Source organism: Cajanus cajan, chromosome 4 (assembly GCF_000230855.2).
Source record: "Cajanus cajan strain Asha chromosome 4, NIPB_CcT2T_4, whole genome shotgun sequence".
Classification (NCBI taxonomy): domain Eukaryota; kingdom Viridiplantae; phylum Streptophyta; class Magnoliopsida; order Fabales; family Fabaceae; genus Cajanus; species Cajanus cajan.
Window position 1 is genome coordinate 11253211 of NC_138520.1, and position 23706 is coordinate 11276916.

Here is a 23706-nt window from a genome sequence, read left to right on the forward strand (position 1 = left end):
ATTTCTTGAGTAGTAGATGCAAACAGGATGCTAGTAATAATGTTTTTGGAAACAGAATTGTAGACCCAAGGGATGACGCGTTATTGGCATGATTCCAAGCAACAAAGGTAGAATTAGTACTCGTGGGTTTCGGGAGGGTACCATCAATGAAGGCCAATTTGTTTTTCACAGAAAGGGCAACCTGCATTGCTCTACTCCAGATGGTGTAATTTTTATGATCAAGAGGTTGAGATGTGAGAACAAGGCCAAACCCATCCAAATAATGTAGAAAAAGAGGATTGGAGACATCTTGGCTTGGATTTTTTGCTTGATCAGCCATGAGTGGATAAGGAAATCAATCAAAGTGGAAGTTTGGGTGTTGGGTAATGAATCTTTGATCGTGTTGAGTAGTCTTTCCTGATACCATATTAGAACTGTTGCACGATCAACACTATGATGAGAGAAGGAAGAGAAAAGGAAAAGAAAATTACTGAAAATGCATCTGTATTATTCAAATTTAGAATGGCAAGCCAATATATATACAAGGAAGGAAAACAGGAAATAAACAAAAAATAACTAATTATATAAGTCATACAAATCCAATAAAGGTCCATGTACATAGATGTCAAAGTGAGTTCCCATTGAATGGGTCAATCTGATTCACTACATCTCGAATTCAAGTTAGATCAAAAAATAAAAATTGGTATCGATTTTTGTTAAATTTTAACTTGACTCACTTAATTCATGAGTCAAATGGGTTTGAATTTAAGTGAGTTGAATTGACTCATTTAACTCACTATAATTAAAAAATAATAAATATTATATATTTATATTTTACGTAGTTTTAATTTGAAATTTTAATTGGTATTTTTTTTGTATTTACATTTGAATCAATGATTGATTTGATTTATTAATAGAAAAATTGTAACTCTTTATTTTATTTATTAAAATCATAAGTATTAATTTAATTAATTTTTTGTTTTTCATTTTATAAAATCTGATAAGTCAATCCATTAAATTCGCCAACCTATGATGGATCAAGTTGGATTGAAATTTATTGGTACTAAAAAGTAAAGTGCTCTGTTTAAAGTATCAATCCGTAATGAATTAATTTGGGTGAGTCAAGTTAACTTATTTTGACATCTTTATAGTATAGGCATATATAATTGGAAGAGGTTTTGAAGTTAATTTTTAGTAAAAAAAACTTAAGAACATGAACTTGAAATTATGAAACAAAATATATTTGAGGAAATAATTTATAATAAAAAAATGATAAATTAGTTTTATCTTTTATGAGAATCAAACCAATCAGCTAGTGATAGATACTAACGTGAATGGTGAAGCTGGAACAAAAAAAAAGAAAACAATAGGGCAACCAAGGAAATACCATGAAAGTTGAAGAGGATTATAAGGAAGGGACAAGTAAGGGTCAAAAGATCTTGAACGTCCATCTGGACTGTGCGAAAATAACTAATTAATTTAATTAAAACTTGGCCCTAAATGGTCTAATTAAATCTGGACATTGTTGGAATTCTCTCGGGTCTTTGTGGATAGCTAGCATAACAGTCCAAAATTAACACTTAAGAAAAAAGTGAATTTAAGGGTTATTTGATACATTAAAAGTTTTTTTTTTTTTTGGAATTTAACATCAACAATGTTTAATTTATTATTTAAAATATAACATTTCTGTGAAACATTATTTTTGAGAATGATTTTTGTGTATAGTAATATAATATTTATGATCAATTAAATAAATTTTTATAATTTTTAAAAATTAGGATTATTAGGATTTATGATTCGAAGAAATCATAATTCTATGCATATATGAAAAAATTTATCATTTACCAAGCCTAAAAATATTAAGAAAATCGTTATTTCCAAAATAAATGAAGATTTTTTTGCTAAAAATGATAATGTTATTATTTAATATTTGTCATCATTCTAAATATTTTATATAAATTAAGAAAAACTAATAAATAGATAAAAATAGAATAATAATTTTATAAAACCAATCTTATGATTATTTTTTTATTATAAAAATGATGTAATACAAAAATTATACTTTACAATATTATTGAAAGTATAAATAAAAATAATAATTTTATATTAAAAAATTAACATAAAACTTATTTTAAAACTTTAGAAAGTGAAAACATAATTATTTAAGCAAGTGCAAATTAAGGTGACTTTAATCAATAACAGGAAACTTGTCGGAGAAAATCAATTTCGGACAAGTGGCCCTTATGAAGTCACGTGGTTGTGAAGTCGTTTGCTTCGAGTTTGAGCAAATGTGAATCAATAATCTAATATATATATATATATATATATATATATATATATATATATATATATATATATATATATATATATATATATATATATAGTGGATTTCTTATTTTAATGTATACTTTATTTGAGACAATTTTTATTTTTTAAATAAAAATAAAAACTATTAAATGAAAGTCTTTGTATATGATAACTATCAACTATTTTATTAGCTTGAGTAGTTATAAGGAGACACATAGTGTCTTTCTCTCATTAGTATATAATAAAGTGAATTATTTTATTTGATGTACACATTTTTTTTAGATAATTTTTATATTTAAATTTTTAAATAATAAAAATAATGTCTCTCTCATCAATATATAATAAAGGGAATTTTCCTATTTGTTATACATATTTTAAAGGGTTTTATCATTAAATTTTAAATAATAAAAATAATATTAAAATTAATTATTTCTATAAAAATAAGAATTAAACTCAAGACAGTTAGATTTAAAGACTAAAATACAACACCAATTAACTTATCAAACATTTATAAATTTTAAACAATTTTATTAAATAAAATATAAAAACATAAAATGTCTTGATCCCATTAGTATGAATAAATTATTGATGTAAAAATTTTATAATTTAAATAATTAGAATTATTTTAATAAAATTATCTTAAGAATAAATTAAATTTTTCTTTAAAAAATGTGAACATATATTGTTCTCTTCTCTTATATTTAAATATATAATTTAATTTATTTAATATTTTTTAAAATTACACTCTCATTTCTTAAAAACGTAAGTATTACACCACAATTTCTATATTAAAAATATATAATAAATTATGCTTTCTTCCATATACAAACATGAATAAACATGTTTCTGCTATATTATGTTAAATTATATAATTTAATTTAACTAACTTAATATTATTAAAAAAATTAATTATAAGATTTTAAAATGTCTCTAAATTAAAATATATAACAAAATATTTTTAGATTAGTAAATCACCATTTGTTCATTCGATATATATTTTTAAAAACATATAATTAAATTCAAAATAATTTATTAAATAATATTTAAAAATAATAAAAACTATGAGACAAATTATATATATATATATATATATATATATGTATTATCTTCATATATATTAGAACTTTTTTATTTTAAAATAATCAAATTTTTTTAACAATAATAATATGCATTTGAATTTTTTATCCAAAAATATGTTTTATAATTTTTTAAGATAAATAAAATTTTTAAACAATTATAAAATAATAATTTTTTTTTGTATATATAATTATTAAATTTCGAAATAATTATATTTTATTTAATAATATATTTTTATTACAATTAGATTCATTTTAAAAATTGTACATTTAATATACATATACTAAGACTACATTTATTAAAATTATTGTATTTAATAAATCTATTTAAATATTTATAAAATATTATATTAATAAATCAATTAAATTCTATCCTAGTACTTTTATTTAGTTTTTATTTTACTTATATATATATATATTATTTGATTATCTTAAAATATATGTTTAGTGCGATAATCTAAAATAAATATATAATGAAACGTATAACAACTCATAATAATTTTAAATAATAAAAAATAGTTAATTAAGTGAATAATAGTTATATTTGTATTTATTAAGTGAAGAATAATAGTGTAATACTGGCATTTTTGAGAGGAAGACATTGCAAAAGATAATTTGGTAATAATTTTTTTGAATAAAAACTAACAAATTTTTAACGATTCAAAACTTGTAAAAATGAATAAAAAGTTATATATTTGAATTTGTAAGTGGAAGAAAGTGTAATTTTAATACAAGAAAAAGAAAATATAATATTTATATATCTTAATGGTGTGTATTGTATATATTTTAAACATAATTTTTGTAAGATTGTATGTTTTATAGTGATTTAATTTTATTATATGATTAAATTGTATGATTAATTGTTAGTTGTTCTTACTGTTGTTGGTTTAGAACTCTGAGGGTCAAGAAGGCCTTGAGAATTAAGTTGTCCCTAAGTCAGTTTGAGTTAGAGTTAATTGAGTAAGGTAGAATGAGGGTATACAAGATTTTTCTTAAGATGTGAATTTTATAAATTCATATTTTTAGAAAAATTAGAGAGAAGCTCTTTAGAGGTCGAGAAAACTATTTTCAATTTCCCATCCCCTAATTCATCTCCTACCTTTCCTACAACTAATTGAGGAGGATTGTTGCTGATTCAAAGCTTACAGAGCCAAGAATGTCAAGTCGGAGGTGTACAATTTTTTCATTCTCTTATCTTCTTGGTTTGAATCGACAAGAAGTAGAGAAGCTTGTGATTTGTTGATCTTCTATTGTAATTGATGTTTTGTTGTTTTAATTCATTCACATATGGTTGTTTTAATTGAATTAATTAAGATGAGTAGAGGATGGTAGAAGAGTTTGATTCTTGGAGGTGTTTACAGATAACTTGATGATTCTTGATTTTGATGGATGCATGTTGTTTTTGAAAATGGAATTGTGTTGTGCATATTGTCTAGATGTTGAGATAAAATTTCTTAAGCCAAATAGAAATTTTTCATTAATAAAAAAAAATAAACCGTTGTCTCAGATTACAGAGTTAATGATAATAACACGTACCTTTATCCATTAACGTTGATCAAAAGGTTGCAGCGGAATAGTCTTTTGGTGCAATGATCTTCCTCAGCCAAATCACTGGATTCTTTGATGGGACTTGATGTTACTCTTCTGATGGGGAGATAGAGAGACGTGTGTTTCTGATTTGGCATATTGGGGACCATGACCATCTTTATGATTTTAAACCTATTAGGGTTCCCATTAACCCCTAACGAGCCAAATCTGGTTTCCACTTATTTGGGCCCATATCAATTTTTCCTGTTGGCAGTCTAAAGGCTCACTAAAATTAGATCACTTTTATTGAGCCCAACCAAATGTAAATAACTAATATAAATACTACAAATAATATATATAGCCCACAATAATTATTAGAAATAAAATTTCTAACAATCTCCCACTTGGGCTTCATATTCATTTAAGTATTTATATCACAAAATTCTTTAGGCGCGCAACCGTATGTTATTTACTTTTAGACTCCCCTTAAACAATCTGGTCCATCTCATACAACAACAAGGAACCACTGCAGCTTTCATCATTATCTAATGTGACTAAACCACAATGATCACCACAATTGTATGTACTCAATGACATAGATCAAATATGGATAAGTGACATGGAAATTACATGCAAACGTGATCTTAATCATGTCTATTTCCAGCTGGTCCAAACTTTATTCTTTATAGAGATCCATTCAAAACGCAATATATATATATTGCACAAAAACAAACTCAGAATAAAATTATGAACATCAACTTTATTTCTGTAGAAAATCCAAATAATACAAATATCTGGAAAAATTAAAAAAAATAAAGAAGACACAAAATATAAATGAGACTCCCACTAAACTAAGGTACTATAAGGAATTACACCCATATGAGCAGTGTGCTCATGAAAGACTTTAGGCACGAAACCCTTAGTAAGTGGATCAGCTAGCATAAAATTAGTCCCTATATGTTCTATAGAAATTTGCTTATTCTGAACTCTTTCCTTAACAACCAGAAACTTTATATCAATGAATTTTGACTTGGTTGTACTCCTATTGTTATTGGAATAAAGAACTGCAGAGTTATTATCACAATAAATTTTCAATGGCCTTTCAATGCCATTAACCACACGTAAATTAGTGATAAAATTTTGCAGCCATATCCCATTGTTGGATGCCTCAAAACAAGCAATGAACTCTGCAACCATGGTTGATGAAGCTATAATAGTCTGTTTAACAGACTTCCAAGAGATAGCTCCTCCAGCCAACATAAAGATGTATCCAGATGTGGAGCGTTTACTGTCTTGACATCCGGCAAAATCAGAGTCTGAGTATCCAATGATCTCTAAATTGTCAGACTTCTGATAAGTGAGCATATATCCTTTTGTTCTCTTCAAATAGCGCATTACACGCTTTACTGCTTTCCAATGCTGCATCCCAGGATTACTTAAGTATCTGCCCAAAACTCCCACTATAAATGCAATATCGGGACGAGTACAAACTTGAGCATAAATTAGACTTCCCACAGCTAAAGCATAGGGAATCTTTTGCATCTCATTTCTTTCAAGGTCATTATTAGGGCATTGTTTGAGGTTAAATTTGTCTCCCTTGGCTATAGGGGTATCTCCTGGTTTACTATCTTTCATGCCGAATCTATCTAAAACTTTATCGATATAGTTCTCTTGTGATAACCTTATGATACCATGAGAACGATCTCTTAGTATCTTAATACCTAATACAAAAGAGGCTTCACCAAGATCTTTCATTTCAAAATTCTTTGTTAAAAATCTCTTGGTTTCGTGCAATAAGCCTATATCGCTGCTGGCAAGCAATATATCATCGACATATAACACCAAAAATATATATTTACTCCCACTAAACTTATGATAAACATAATCATCAACTATATTTGCCTCAAAACCATATGAGGTAATAACTTGATGGAACTTGTGATACCATTGACGGGAAGCTTGTTTGAGACCATAGATGGATTTCTTTAGTTTGCATACCATAGACTTTGAGTCACCAGACACAAAATTTTCTGGTTGCATCATATAAATCGTTTCTTCAATGTCACCATTTAGAAACGCAGTTTTAACATCCATCTGATGGAGCTCTAAATCATAATGAGCTACGAGTGCCATTATTATTCTAAAAGAATCCTTTGAAAAAACTGGAGAAAAGGTTTTTTTGTAATCAATGCCTTCCTTTTGAGTGAAACCTTTAGCAACTAAACGAGCCTTATATCTCTCGATATTACCTTTTGAATCCCTCTTGGTTTTAAATATCCATTTATAACCAATAGGTTTCACACCTTCAGGTAATTCAACGAGATCCTAAACATTGTTGTCTTGCATAGATTTCATCTCATCCTTCATGACATCAATCCACTTTTGAGAGCTAGAACTTTGCATAGCTTGACAGAAGTTGATTGGATCATCCTCTGTTAAGCCAATACCATCCTCATGTTCTTGAAGAAACACAATGTAATCATCTGGAATTGCACTTTTCCTTTCTCTAGTGGTTCTCCTTAATGGCACTTCTTGAGATTATTGAGCTTGCTCTATAGGTATTTGAGGGAGAACCTCAATATTGTCTTGTGTAGGGATAATGTCAGGAATAACTCCATGATTGTCACCTATTACTAGGGTAGGTACTGGAATAGTAATAGGCACGAGGACTTGATCATTGTCAATGACAGGTTCTTCCTCAAAGACAACATTTCTTATGTTCTCTTCCTTCCCAAACTCAACATCCTCAAGGAATCTCGCATTCCCCGTCTCAAAGAATGATCTAGTAGTGGGATTGTAAAATTTATAGCCTCGAGAGCGTTCAGGATAACCAACAAAATAACAGCTAACAGTCCTTGACTCCAGCTTACTTTCATGCGGCCTATAAGGACGCGCTTCAGCCGGACAACCCCAAATGTGTAAATGTTTTAGACTTGGCCTTTTACCCATCCATAGCTCATAAGGAGTTTTGTTAACTGCTTTACTTGGTACCCTATTTAGGATGTAGACTGCAGTCTTAAGCGCTTCTCCCCACAATGACTCTCGTAAGGAAGAATGACTAATCATACTTCTCACCATATCCTTAAGAGTCCTGTTTCTACGTTCTGCAACACCGTTCATGCTTGGTTTCCCAGGCATAGTATACTGAGGAACGATGCCGCATTCCCTTAGGAAAAGCGCAAAAGGCCCTGGACGTTGTTCACCTGATCCGTCATATCTACCGTAATATTCACCACCACGATCAGATTTGATGGCCTTAATTTTCTTTCCAAGTTGAAGCTCAACTTCAGCTTTAAAAGATTTGAAAACATCTAGGGATTGAGACTTCTCATGAATTAAAAATAGGTAGCCGTACCTTGAATAATCATCTATGAACATAATGAAATATTGTTGCCCATTCCAAGATGCCGTAGGGAATGGTCCACAAATATCTGTGTGAATTAATTCCAAAACGTCCTTAGCCCTTTCGTCACCTAATTTTCTAGAATTTGTTTGTTTACCCTTAATACATTCAACGCAAACCTCAAAGTTTGACAAGTCAAAGGGTTCAAGAATCTCATTCGACACAAGCCTCTGAATTCTCTGTTTAGAGATATGGCCTAAACGCTTATGCCATAAAGTGGCTGAGTTCTAATTTATTTTACGCTTCGTACCACGAGAATCAATGTTAAAATTTTCTTTATTGGAACTAACTACATCTAGTAAGTATAAATTATCAATTAAAGAACCAGAACCAATAACATTTGAATTTTGATAGAGGCTAAATTTATTATTTCCAAATGAACAAGAAAAACCAAATTTGTCCAAACTAGAAACAGAAATTAAATTCCGCCTAAAAGACGGTACAACAAAAGTCTCAAATAAATCCAAATGAAATCCAGTTTTTAACTGTAATCTAAATGTTCCAATAGCCTCCACTGTGACCTTGTTGCCATCACCCACATATATAAATCTTTCATTATCACTTGGCGGTCCGCTCCAAAGGCAACCCTGCATGGATAGACTAATGTGAGTAGTAGCACCAGAATCTACCCACCAAGTATCATGTGGTACAAAAGCTAAATTAACTTCAGAACAAACAAAAGAGAGAAAATTACCTTTCTTTACACGCCAAGAAGCGTACTTGGGACACTCTTTCTTCATGTGCCCAGGCTTCTTGCAGAAGAAGCAAGTAGGTGTGTTCTCATCCTTTTTGACTTTCTTTAGTTGAGAAGTCATTTCTACAACATCCTTATTATTCTTTCTCTTCCTATTCTGAGAGCTTGACGCTAAATGAGCACTTTCAGTCTTTTCTCTTTGCTGCCTTGCCTCCTCTTGCACACAGTGAGAAATCAATTCATTCAAGGTCCATTTATCTTTCTGAGTATTATAACTCACCTTGAATTGTCCAAAGTGTGCAGGAAGAGAAATCAAAACTAGATGCACGAGCAAGTCATCAGACAACTCTAACTTTAATGCTTTTAGTTTTGACGCGAGATTAGACATTTCCATAATGTACCCCCTTATGTTTTCTTTACCTTTGTATCTCATAGAGATAAGTTTAGCAAGCAAACTGCTTGCATCAGCTTTCTCGTTACTGGTGAAATACTGCTCAACAACATCAAGGAAACCTTTAGCATTTTGACTTTCAGAAATAGAGCCTCGAAAAACTTCTGGAACAGATCGCTTCATGATCATCAAATACATTCGGTTTGAGCGTTCCCACTTTTCAACCTTATCCTCATCCGGGTTTTCCGGATTTGGAGTGGGTTTCTCAGCCCGAAGTGCAAGATCAAGATCCATGCAGCTAAGAATTATCTCAACTGCTTCCTTCCAGGCCTTAAAGTTTGTCCCATTAAGCATAGGTATACAATTAATTTGAGAAGATAAGTTAACAGCACTAGCAACAACAACTGTAATAGAACATAAAAAAAATTTAATTTAATTACATGCTCACAATAAAATAGAATAAACAAAACATGCAGATTATTTACATAATAGACTCATTACAAGATACCCAGCACAACATTAATTCTTTGTCTTTGGACATACAAATTAACTTGTTAGTGGTACTCTCAATGCAACAATCAAATATTGACAATTAATTCTGTCAAATAATAGCCTTTCTTTGGACCGACTATTATTCACATGATTGTAACTTTATAATTGTCACATATTTATCATCACAGGCATGTTATTATTTGGCCAAATTGTGTCTTTCTTTGGGATGAGCACAAATCGCATAAATAATCTCATACTAATTAACATCTATTGTAATTTTTAATCAAATTAATTTCTATAATAGGGATTGCTTTGGCAATATATTACATCAATTTATTTAATTAAAAATTACCAGACAAATTAATTAATAAAGAGGGTCTATAATCTACCAACATTCGCACTCAAATTTGATATATATAAAAAAATATCAATTTAAATTTGAACATAATATCAATCAAATTTCAAGAAAATAATTCTTACGCGAATGCCATTAAAAAAAACGATAATGTGGAATTCAATATATATTAATTATATAATTTTCCCAAATATCATTTAATATAACAACAATGATTTTGACAAAAAAACAAAAATTCCCACTTCTGGTGGTACTCAAAGGATCAAACACAATATTATTTTTCCACTTCCGGTGAGAAAAATATTCTTTTATTTCATTGTTGCACAATTAACTCACTTCTGGTGAGAAAATGTTTCTTTATTGCATTGTTGCACAATTAACTCACTTTTGGTGAGAAAATATTCATTTATTGCATTTTTGCACAATTAACTCACTTCTGGTGAGAAAATATTTCTTTATTGCATTGTTGCACAATTAACTCACTTCTGGTGAGAAAATATTCCTTTATTGCATTTTTGCACAATTAACTCACTTCCGGTGAGAAAATTAAAAATTCAAAAAATTTCTACATTTGGCAATGTCTTCAGGATCATTGCAAAATTGTTACATATACAAATTTATAACATTCACAGAAAATTATACAATTTCACAAAAATTCTCTTTAATAAAAATTCAATTTTTAATCGATCTCTTTATCCGTATAATCAATTAAACCAAATTGAAGAAGAAGAAAAAATGACCAACGCATTCAAATACACGTATTATCAATGAAGAGAGAAAAAAAAATTGTTACAATACGCTTTAGAATCCCATAACCTAATAACAACGGCGGCTCTGATACCACTTGTTGAGATAAAATTTCTTAAGGCAAATAGAAATTTTCCATTAATAAAAAAAATATGAACTGTTGTCTCAGATTACAGAGTTAATGATAATAACACGTACCTGTATCCATTAACGTTGATCAAAAGGTTGCAGCGGAATAGTATTTTGGTGCAATGATCTTCCTCAGCCAAATCACTGGATTCCTTGATGGGACTTGATGTTACTCTTCTGATGGGGAGACAGAGAGACGTGTGTTTCTAATTTGGCATATTGGGGACCATGACCATATCTTTATGATTTTAAACCTATTAGGGTTCCCATTAACCCCTAACGAGCCAAATCTGGTTTCCACTTATTTGGGCCCATATCAGTTTTTCCTGTTGGCAGTCTAAAGGCTCACTAAAATTAGATCACTTTTATTGAGCCCAACCAAATGTAAATAACTAATATAAATACTACAAATAATATATATAGCCCACAATAATTATTAGAAATAAAATTTCTAACAGTTGTATATTACAATTAATGCATGTTAAATTTTGCTAAGTTTCAAGTGGATTGAGAAAAATTAGGTTTCTACATAAGTGCAAAAACTAATGTCACATCAGGTGCAACTTCAACTAGAAGACTTTTGTCTTTCTCACCCCTAATGCAAGATTAGTGACATCAAGTGTAATGAGAGAGAATCAAATATATATATATATATATATATATATATATATATATATATATATATATATATATATATATATATATTGTCAAATTGTTATAATTTTTCATATATATATATATTGTCATTTATATATGTATATATAATTAATGCAAAAAGTTTGTATACACAAAATGCAATTAATAAATAAATCATGAAATATATGTGTACCCAAACTTTTACATTATTGTAAATTTACTCCTAAAATAATTTTTGGCTTAAATATATTTTTAATCCCTATAAAATGAATGAGTTTTGATTTTGGTCCCTTTAAAATTTTTTTTTACTTTTCATCCTTCTAAAATTCATAAATATTATTTTTGGTTCTTATGAAATGAGTATATTTTAATTTTTATCCTCGTAAAATATTTTTATCTGATTTTCATCATTCTAAAATCTAAAATCATTATTTTAATTCTTAATGGTCATTTTAAAAATATATTATACAAATTTTTAAATGTGTCAAACATTGACATGATATAGCTAACAATCATGAATAACATTTAGGATAGTCACTTAACTTATTAATAAACAAAAAATAGTTAAAACTAATCACATAAAAAATAAGGACTAAAAACAATAATTTCAATTTTATAAAGTTTGAAAAACAATTCTTTTTATAAGAATCAAAACCAAAACTTATTAATTTTATATGAATTAAAAATATATTTAACTCATAATTTTTTACAATTTTTTCCCAAATTGTAAGAATATTTCGAATTATATATCCGTCGATAATCCGTTAAAATACAAACTATGCACATAATTACCATTTTTAATTACTTGCTTATTTTACGCTCAATCCTTAGATTAGCAAAAACTATTAGAAAAACCAAAATGAATCTTCGGAAATACACGATGCGCATAATTATTAATTACTTATTTAAATTTGTGAAACAATAGTTGTATCTAAAAGTCCCTGAAGATATATATACGAAACCCTTATATTCAATTATTCATCACTCTCTATTACTAACACTAGTAGCTTGTCTTCAACTCTCGAGAGAATTCATCGAGAAAATGGATATAACATAGGAGATATAAAGTGAGTATGTTTAATTTTTTTCTTAAAATATATTTATTTTTATAAAATAAGCACCTTTTCTTTTATATATATATATATATATATATATTGTTTATTTTTTTTAAAATAAGTACTTTTCTATTTTTAAAAAAGCAATTATCCCATTTACTTCTTAAAAAATATTTTTAAAAAACATTTATTTATAAATAATTTTTTTAAAAAATTTAAACAACCATACCCATAATAACAAAGAGAAAAAAATGTGGAAAGTTTTATTTATTCGAACTGGTAAGAAGAAAGTGACCATTAGCTCTGAAATATGCTAGCTTCTCTAGAAGCTTAAATAAAATACATTAACCGTTCAAATTTAGGCATTGCAGAAATGGCTTCAATGGCAGTGCCAAGAGGCCATGCTGCCGCCACAAGAGCACCCTGATATTGAATTTTATTTGCCACTATAATCTCTTGCCATGGATCCACACCTGAAAGCAAACGGAAGAAGTTAGATTAATTAGGAAGACAAAACATACAATAGAAGTTATAACAACATATATAATTTCTTACACCCTTTAATATTAACTAAAATTTACAAAATTATAAATAAGATTCATTAAATATAAATGACATCTATTTTTTTTTTTTAATAAATATAATTTAGATAGTGTCTCAAAACTTACTACTAAAAAATATTATTAATTCATGAAGTACGATTTTTGTGGATCAAATATTATTTTAACATTTATAAAGATCAAATTTTAAAATATTTATGTTTTAAGATAGATCTTACAATTACTCGGTTAAGAAGTCTGAGTAGTGGCATTAATTTGTTTCTAATTTTTAATAAAGAACTATAAACATGTTAGAGACTATTTTTCAAAATATACTATTGGCAACGTATATATGACAGTGCAAACTTACCAAATCCATCAACGAGCAACGCATACATGTATGACAAATCCATGCACACATATGGAACTCTCGATTTAGCAAGAAGTGGATAAGCGGATTTGGCATCTTCAAATGTCAGTCCACAAGCTCGTTTAGCCACACTCTCAAAATCCACAGGACGAATTATGGCATCTTCTGCTTTTGCATCATAAATACCAACCTATAACAGATAATAGAATTATATAATAATGTTATTAGCATGACATAAGGAAGAGAACCAAAATTAGAAACTTATGCCACAATTAACAAAAATATTATGTAGTTGATTACATCACGGGACAAGTAAAAGAAAGATGAAGTAGCATAAATAGTTCTTTGTCCACTTCCTCTTCCACCGTCCCATATCCCACCAAATGTGCAATTCTGATGGGAACATGGCTCGTCCACTTTGAGAGCCTTAAGAACTATCTCTCTGCATTTTTCATAGCTGGGCCCTGAAATCGGAGGGTACACCTCATACTCCACTCCTGAATATTTGAAGGTCCCTTTAAAGAACAAAAATTCACTTGTTATTGGCATGCTATATGATTTAATTTTATATAATAAGGGAAGGGTCCAAGAATAATAAATGTCAAATGAAAGCAATGTGATTAATTACCATCAAATCCAGCTAAAATGCAAGGGTTGGCAGAACCACTAGTGAGCTTCAAATTCTCAGCACGAGCTGCTTCTCTTCCGTAGCGCAAGTAACTGAGAGAAAGATGTTAAAATTAAACTATATATTAAATATTAACCATGACAAGGGTCACGTGTCATATATAAAATATCTATCTTATCTGGGTTGCTATGTGGCTATTCTCAGAAATTCGGTCCACAACTTTTTGCTCCTGAAAAGCATGTAAACCTAAACTTGTGGCATGTTTGTGTGTGAGATGAAGAATTAATTAATTAGAAAAGAGACCTGTGAACATAGATCGTAATCTTTTCCCTTGGCTACTAGGTTTGTTATGTACGGATCTCCATCAGGTGCTTTTGGAGCATTTTCTGCAGTGTTCCTTGAGACAGCATATGCCATTTGAACTGATGCACCTCCAAGATCAACTACTCCCACTGTCTTTGTAAACTCTTTTCCCAACTTCCCCAATAGATAGTTAACTGCCAGCTATATAATTCATAATGTTGCAAGGTAAGTAACAAAATAATACTACTACTCCTACCTCTCAAATACAGTCCAGAATATCAGAAAAGTTCAACATTTCTCAACTAATATACTATATCAAGCCATTCTAAAAGAAATGAATGAATTGTACGTAATAATATCATGTTAGTTAAGAGTTATGTTATTCATATAATACATTTTTATGAAGTTAATTTTATTTTTGGTCTTTCATTATCACATTAATCATTGTATATTGCATATTTTTTCCTTATCTCCCTTCATTGTATAAAAATTGAAAGAAAAAAGTTATGCAAATGCTATTTTTTATATAATAATTAAAAATGATTGAAGACAAGTTTAAAAAGATTTTTTTTTAAAAGAACCTTATGTAAAAAATTATTTGTTTTTGGTAGAAAATTTTTCAAAAATCTTTTTAAACTTTATCTAAACATGTTCTTATACAATAAATATAAGAAATTATCAAACTTTAATCATAAATTATCAATGCAACAAACAATAATAAAATCTGATCATCCTTAAGGAAAATACAAACTTTGTAAGAGTACAAATTTTTTAAGAACAGTGTTAAAAATTATTTCTTAAAAATATTATTTTATAATAAAACGCTTAAAAGATATTTATAAGAATACTATATATAGTTAATGCTTAAAAGATGAAATAATTCATTCGAGAAAATTCATGATGTTCCAGACGTCTCTTTTCATATAATTGATGGTCGTAGTAAAGTAATGGGGTCGATATGTCACTACTGCAAATATTTTTTTTTAACAATATTTACCTGGTTACATTTATTAAAATGTAATAGGTTATTGTAATTTTTTTATTAAAAATATTATTATAGATGGGTAATATTTTTTATTCTCGTTCTTTTAATTTTAATTATTTTCTAAAATTAAAGTTTTTTATCGAGTAAAAAGTGTTTTATAAAAAATATATGCAACCATAAAATGAAACTTGAGATAATTTTTTTTTTATTTATATATATATTGGATCTAGCTTTAGTAATGACTTTGGCCTTTAGTGATGTCGTATTGCACTTGAGAAATTCTATGGTACCCATCTTATTTGAGAGGGTATCGGTACAGTTTTTTATATTTTATATTTTTAGTAATTTATTTAAATAATATTTATGATATTTTATTCTTTCAAATTTTAAATTATTTAGTCATTTTATTTTAAATTATTTAGTCATTTTATTTTTATTTTAGATATTCTAATTTATTTGTAATAATATTATTATATATTTAAATAGTTTAATTTTAATAAATTTTTAAGTATATTTTTATCTTTTCATTTAAAATTTTTAAATTTCTATATTTTAATTTTAATAATTTTTTAAGTATATTTTTTGTCTTTTTGTCTTAAATTTTTGAATTTCTATATTTTAATTTTAATAACTTTTTATTTCTACTATTTATTAATTTTTTTCTTTTTTTTAATATTTTATAATATTATTGAAAACTTATAATTTTAATCTCTATAATTTTATCTTACTTTTTATTTTATAAGTATAATTTAGATTATTTATTTTATAATTAAATTAATTTTTTTAAATTTTTTTATAAATTTACATAGAAAAATGTATTGAAACCTCTTCATCTTTGAGAGTATCGTAACAACTCCCATTGCACTTTGGTCTTTATTTAAAGAAAAAAATTAGTAATGACTAATTTGGATGTCTCTAACCTTAAAGGATATGCAGGAACCATAAAATATAAGTGGAAACATTATTTATAACCAAATTAATTATTATTTTATAAAATTTTTAAAAATTAAATAATATTTTTAAAATGTTATAAATATCACTTTAGTAATATTCTTAAAATATTGTCATTGATATATAACAATATTATTATTAGTCTTTAATAAAATAGATAATATACAATATTTGATAATATATCATTAAAAGTATATTAACATTATTTATATATAATTAAGAAATATTTTTGAAATATTACCTAAAGTTACTTTTGTTGTAGTGTGCTTAATTAATATGAATTTTTGAGATCTACATCATTTTAGATCAACTTGTTCCTTTGAATGTTCAGCTAATGAATCATGGGGCCTACATGGTGTTTAGACTCTTCTGAAGTAACAAGTTTCCTGAAGGTTATTGTTGGCTTTCTTTTGGCGTATTTTACCCAATAGATTGGTCTATTATATTTCAAGGGGAGTTCTTGTTTGATTGGTCCAAGGGTGGAGATGTTCAATTGATAGAACAATTATTGGTGATGAGTCTTATTAATTGGGCATTTTGACCATCATAAATAAAAAAAAAATTAAATTAAATTAAAAAAAACTATTTACCAAAATAAATAATTTTGGACACGTAGGAATGAGAGGGACATGAAAACGTTAACCTGTTTGATATTTTTGGTACACTGTTCATCAAAATGTCAACTTGTTTGACGTTTTTGGTACACTCACTAGTACACAAATGACTTTTAAAATTGGGATTTTAAAATTGGTTATAAGGTAACTGATTTTAAAAGTGATGCGGTGGCAATTTCGTAAATAATGGCATTACTTTTAAAATCGGTTACGTTATAACCGATTTTAAAAGTCTGTGACGTTACTTTTAAAATTGGTTCTTGGAAAACCGATTTTAAAAGTTCCACTTTTAAAATCGGCTACTGAAGACTGATTTTAAATAGTGGGATTATGATAGTTGCTCAATCTATGCATTTCTCAACCAAAAATGATAAGAACCCTATCAAAGCGTCCATGTGCTATTTCGGAGTTATTGAAGACATATGGGAGGTCGATTATGGTCCATTCCGAGTACCTGTATTTAAATGCAAATGGGTTGATAGTAATAGTGGTGTCAAAATTGATGAATTTGGATTTACCTTGGTGGACCTTAATAAAGTTGGTCATAAAGAAGAGCCTTTCATCATGGCTATTCAAGTAAAGCAAGTATTTTATGTCACTGATCCATCTAATAATAGGTGGTTAGTTGTTTTGCAAGGTAGGAGTAACAATATCGGTGACGAATTTGGGGATTCAATTGATATTATGGATACTCCTTCCTTCTCAACATGTCTGCCAACTTTTAATGAAAATGATGATGTGGACGATATACATGCCACTCGTGATGATCATCAGGAAGGAATATGGGAAAACATTCCAACTTCATGATATTTCTGAAATAGGTTATTATAATTTTGTATTTTTATTAACTTCTATTTTTATACTACATGTTATCAATTCAATTTATACTAATGACTTACAATTTATTTTTGTGTTAATAGGTAAGTATGGATGAACCTCAAGACTCTACTTCAGGCTTTACACAGTCTGCATCCTCTACACAATCTACAACCAAGAAGAAAGTCAGAGGTCCCACTAGAATGAAAAATGTTGCAGCCAAACGCCTCAATGGACAGAGGATACATGTTGATATAGATGAGATCACTGGGCACCCTACGGGGGATTCAGCTGCCCAATTTATGAGTACGATGGGGGTTCATGCTAGAACCAAGGTTTCTATTTTATTGCCCAGTTGGGATGAGGTAGAGGAGGTTGTCAAAAACCATATTTGGACAGATGTTTTGGTAAATTTTATTTATACTCATTTTCATTATTAAATTTAATTAGGATATCAATATGTATTAACTCTTTGTTAATTTAAATGTAGGAAACTTGGGATATTCCCAACACAGAGAGGATGAGAAGGAAGACCCTCTCTATTGTGGCTGAGAGGTGGAGGCAATATAAGACCACCCTCACAAACAAGTATATTTTTGGTGAAAAGAAAGGACAATTTCCTGGTGATAAAAATTCCACTATAGACCAAGAGACGTGGAACACATTTATAGATTCTAGAATGAGTGTGGAGTTTTTGGTAAGTTAGGATTATATGCATTACCATTTGTGTAGTTGTGAATATTATATTTTACTCTTAATTTCATTATATGATACTTTTGTAGGAGAAAAGAAAGAAGGCACAAGAGACTCAGGCAAAGAATGAAACCTATGTTGTGACGTCTCGTGGAGGTTACGAATGGCTTAAGAAGAAGATCATAAAGGAGAAAGCTATGAAGCGCCAGACTAGCCAAGATGACAGTATAGTTAGTGATCCTCCATCTCCACCTGCACGCCATAAAATATGGAAGGTTGTCCGCATAAAAAAAAATGGCGAGTTTACAACTGAGGCAGCAAAGGAGATTGTTAGCAAGATAGTAAGTATACTTTTATTGTTCATATGATGCTAATTAACATATTGATCGATAAGAATTTGTTAAATTGTTTATGTGTCATATATTGTAGGATATGTTAGATCAGCAGGCGAAAGAGGGATCTTTTGTTTCCCATGGACAACAGGATATACTCACTGTTGCCATTGGGAAGCCCCAGCACCTAGGACGAGTTCGGGCAGCAGGTAGAGGTCATACCTTCCAAACTTACTTTGGACCACATTCATCTTCACATTCATCTGGGTCGGTGGACCAGTTGCTAGAATTGAAGGTCTCTTAGGTTGTAGCAACTTATGAGGATAAATTAAGCCAATTGAAAAAGGAGATGCAAAGGCAACGACAAGATGAGAATAGGCAATTGAAAGATGACATGGAAAGGCAACTGCAAGAGTATATGCAGTCACTTAGCCAACAATTTCAACAGAAAACTCCACCAATTGAACCAGTTGTTGCACATGTGAGTACAAAAGGTTCATGTGCAGCTACAAATTCCTCTACTTCTGCCACTGACCATGGTACATCTAATAAGTGTGAGTTATTCGTTGATGGATCACCCGATCTTGTGGGCATAGGGAGGATTCACATGTTGGGGTCTGTTGTGCACCATCAGACCATGGGAAATGATATGGTAAGGGTTTCAGTGTTGGATGTTAGAAACCCAAAGGCTAGAGTTCCTGTGCCCACACAAGAGGTTCAGACGATGGAACAAGCCCTAAATACCTTCCTTCAATGGCCTTATAAGTTGGTAAAAGTGATATCTACGGAGGTAAGTTATTTAACTATTTAATTTTAACTTGGTGCTATTTTATTATAATGTAGTATAACATTATTTGTGTACTTTATTTAATAGGATGTTGTTGCCCCACCAAAGGCTATGCTTAACCATTCTAGAAATCTAACTCTGATGAAAAAGCTATGGAGATTGGTTGCAGATATGGAAGATGACAATCGACCCAAACAGGTCCCTTGGGCTCCTAAAGTGTTTGGCTTCTATAGTAATGTCCCCTTGTATATAAGCCAGAGCGACATATTAGAGATTACAAACGAGCACTGCATGCTGAACATATCAATTTTGCAATTGTGGTTATTGTAAGTATTTGAAATAATTTTAATTATGTTTTGTTGCTTTTTTCTAACTTTATTTCTAACCTTGTAGATTTATCCATAAATTGAGTGTGGATAAAGGGAATGATCACATTTATGGATTTTTGGAACCCGAGTTAATTCAAAAAATTGGGAACAAGACAGAAGAAATTCAAGCTTACATCCAAAATTGGATGTCTGAATCAAATAAAAAAGTTTACTTAGTTCCTTACTTTTCTAAGTAAGTATATTTGTATATAATTGATTATAAATTTTTAAAAAATGTATTGTCTATTACTGATAGTTTCTCAATGCAGTGCTCATTGGCAACTTCTGATTATTTGTCCTATGGACAATATATCTGTATGCATTTGTTCGATGCACAAACCTCCTCCTGCAGATTTTAAACAATTATTAGATAAGTAAGTTGTTTTAAAAAAATTACTTTATTTTATTTATCATTACATTTTATTTTAAAATATAATAATGATGTCCTTTTATCATTAGGGCTATGGAAGGATACCATATGCTTAAAGGTTCAAAGTTGAAGAAAAAAATGATTTGGGTCTCTCTTAAAGTAAGTTATTTTAGTAATGATATTTTTTCTAAGGTATTTTCTTTTGAATTACCATTACTACTAAAATTGGTTTTTATATTCTTTTTGTAGTCTCATAAGCAAAAAGGAAACTATGAGTGCGGATACTATGTAATGAAGGCAATGCATACTATTGTTGATTCACAAATAGTATATGGGTGGACTGAAGTACGTTTTAGAATTTTAGAATTTTTTTATTTTGTTTGCATTGTTCTAAATTTTCTTAACAGATATTTATAGATCGATCACCATTGCCGCTAGAAGATATAAACACCATTGGGGAGCAATGGGCTACATTTTTCATTGAAACATTGGCTAGCTACGAATCATGTTTATAGTTTTACTCATTTTGTAATTTAGGATGCATCATAATTTGTAAGTTACTTTGATTAAATATATGGTTGACATTTATCAACTCTTGTCATTTGTATGTAATTTGGTCTATTAAAAACATATGAATTGTCTGGTATTTTATTAATTTGCAGGTTTTGTTCAGGGATCTTCCTTAAATAAGTCAAATATTTAAAAAAAAATTAACCACTTTTAACATCGGTCATGCCATAACCGATTTTAAAAGTGAGACTTTTAAAATCGGTCACTGTGAACCGATTTTAAAAGTGGGACTTTTAAAATCGGTCAATGACCGATGTTAAAAGTCCCACTTTTTAAAATCGATTCTCGAACCGATTTTAAAAGTAAAAAATAACCGATTTTAAAAGTCTTTTTTTCACTAGTGACTGTTCATGAAAACGTCAAATTGTTTGACGTTTTTGGTACATTGTTCATGCAGATTGGGCGTACGAAAATGTTTGCATGGAAGGCGTCACACAGGGTGATGTTTTTCCACTGTTCATGCTGCACCCCTTCAGAAGAATCAGTTCAGTTTTTTCAGAGGAATCAGAATCTGGACAGAAAAATGTTTGAAAGGAAGGTGTTAGTACCAGTGACATTTTGTGTTGTTTTTTTTTTTTTGCTGAACAGAAAACGTAACTGGTACTGACGTTTTCTATTGTTTTTCTTCATGAACAGAAAACGTCAGTACCAGTGACGTTTTCTGTGTGAACAGTGTCACCCCGTCACTCAGAATGATGTTTTCCACAAATCGTCACCCATCCTGACGTTTTCTTCTTTCCACCGTATCCTACGTGTCCAAAATTATTTATTTTGGTAAATAGTTTTTTTATTAATTTATTTTAGAAATTTTAATTTTTTTTATTTATTCTGGTTGTTCTGCCTATTAATTGAATTAGGTAATATGTTATTTTTTTTGTTGGTATTAGAAATATATGTTAATTTTTTATGTCTGTTAACTAAACCCTTCGTACATATTATTTAATAGATTTGCTTATTGAAAGAGAGAGAGTAGAGAGAGGCGCAAGCAAATGTAAAAGGTATGAAGATAAGAAATGTGGTACCCATAGATAAGACCCTTCTTGGGTTCCATCAATAATGGATACTGCATTTGATTGAACGTTCAGGGCACTCCTGTTCTTGAACATATCCCTAACCTTAAGAAGATAAGAAAATGAAAACTTAAGACATTAATTGAAAACCTAGTTAACAAGATGAGAAAATGAAGCTCATGGTTACCGCTTGCAATATATTTTCAGCAGCATTCCCATCCAAGAGCCTTAAACCTGCTGTTGCCTGTGTTAACAAAAAAAAAAAAAAAATTGAAATCAAAAGTGATAATTCGTTTGCCATTATTTATGGACAAAAATTTAAATATAGATTAATTACAAATAAATTAATATGTAGTGACAAACATAAACTATCACTAATATTTTATATTTATTCGCAAATGATGTATTCTTCTATTACATAATTTTATAACAACGACTTTTTATGTTTTACCTATAATAAATATTCAAATTTTATCAACACTAAATACTTATAAGTAAAAATAACTTTTGATTTTACTCACGGTCATTATATTTGTAAGAATGAAAAATATGTAGATATAAGTCATTTTTTTTTTATAATAACATATCTATAAAAAAAATTTGGTGTAGTTGTCATATTACCTCAATATTTTATATTACTAATTTTAATAAAAGAATAATATACTAAAAATACATATATAAGTGTATTTTAGTTTTGTCAATTATTTTTTATATCAAAACTTTATCAAATAGATCATGCGTATAGTTTCTGCTCAAGCCCTAGAAATCAACAAACTGTGACACATAGCTGACAAACTTTAAAGATGAGCAACACGAACCCCAAGCTTAAGGGGTGTCTTGGGCTCCAGATCCTGAGGGACAATATTTTCAGCTGCCTCTATAAGTGGAATCAGCGATTTCGCAGCAAGTTCAGGAAAATCCGCGTAAGAACTCAAACCGGGTGTGACCTACGCCACAACAATCATTAATTCCGTAAGAACTAACATGCATGATGCATACAAATTTAAAACTATTTATGATGCAAAATTAGCAAAGGCAAAACGATGGTACCGTTTCCTTGAAATAGAGATCATCGCCAACGCGAAGGAGTTCCAAGTTGTGGTCAAAATGGAAGACATAGACACGACTTCCGGTGCTACCAGCGTCAATGATGACAGCGTACGAGGTAACAGTTTCTTGTTTCGGCAATATCTTACGATGAGTTAGAAGAATGTTCTCATCATACTGAGAGGAAGCGAGTGCAGGCATTAGCAAAAGTAAAAATGTAATGAAAGTTGGAAACTCCATTGTCAAAACCATCACCTCTCAACTCACCGCCACCGAATGAATGAGCATTCAGCATGTGTGTAAGAATAATGGATTAAGCCTAACTTAACCCTACAAAACTGGCTTATAAGGTGAGAGTTGTTTTTCACTTATATATTATTCAATTGCCTAATCTCTAGTCGATGTGGGACTTGGGTTTTTCCCAATACACCCCTCACGTCCAGCACTATTGGACTTGGTACGTGGATAAATTTGAGCTTGGTACGTGAATAAATGGTGGGTGTCCCTTTTCCCAATATACCCCCTCATGCCT

At 29.4% G+C, this 23706-nt stretch overlaps 1 protein-coding gene across 1 annotated transcript; it reads right to left on the reverse strand.

Moving 5' to 3' along the window:
- Positions 1-13030: 13030 nt before the first annotated feature.
- On the reverse strand, positions 13031-15063 carry LOC109802506 (nucleoside-triphosphatase). Its single transcript, XM_029272083.2, has 5 exons — positions 14633-15063; positions 14329-14423; positions 14001-14215; positions 13701-13890; positions 13031-13264 (listed from the first exon to the last, which is right to left on the reverse strand). The coding sequence occupies exons 1-5, from the start codon at positions 14743-14745 to the stop codon at positions 13122-13124; spliced, it is 756 nt and encodes a 251-aa protein (XP_029127916.2). The 5' UTR covers positions 14746-15063; the 3' UTR covers positions 13031-13121.
- Between the last annotated feature and the right edge of the window lie 8643 nt (positions 15064-23706).

Excerpts from the sequence above, each read along its gene's own strand:
- LOC109802506 (XM_029272083.2), bottom strand. The coding sequence starts at position 14,745 with ATGGCATATGCTGTCTCAAGGAACACTGCAGAAAATGCTCCAAAAGCA. Across the intron at positions 14,424-14,632 it reads GATTACGATCTATGTTCACA|CAGTTACTTGCGCTACGGAA; the intron begins GGTCTCTTTTCT and ends ACATCTTTCTCT. Across the intron at positions 14,216-14,328 it reads CATTTTAGCTGGATTTGATG|GGACCTTCAAATATTCAGGA; the intron begins GTAATTAATCAC and ends TGTTCTTTAAAG.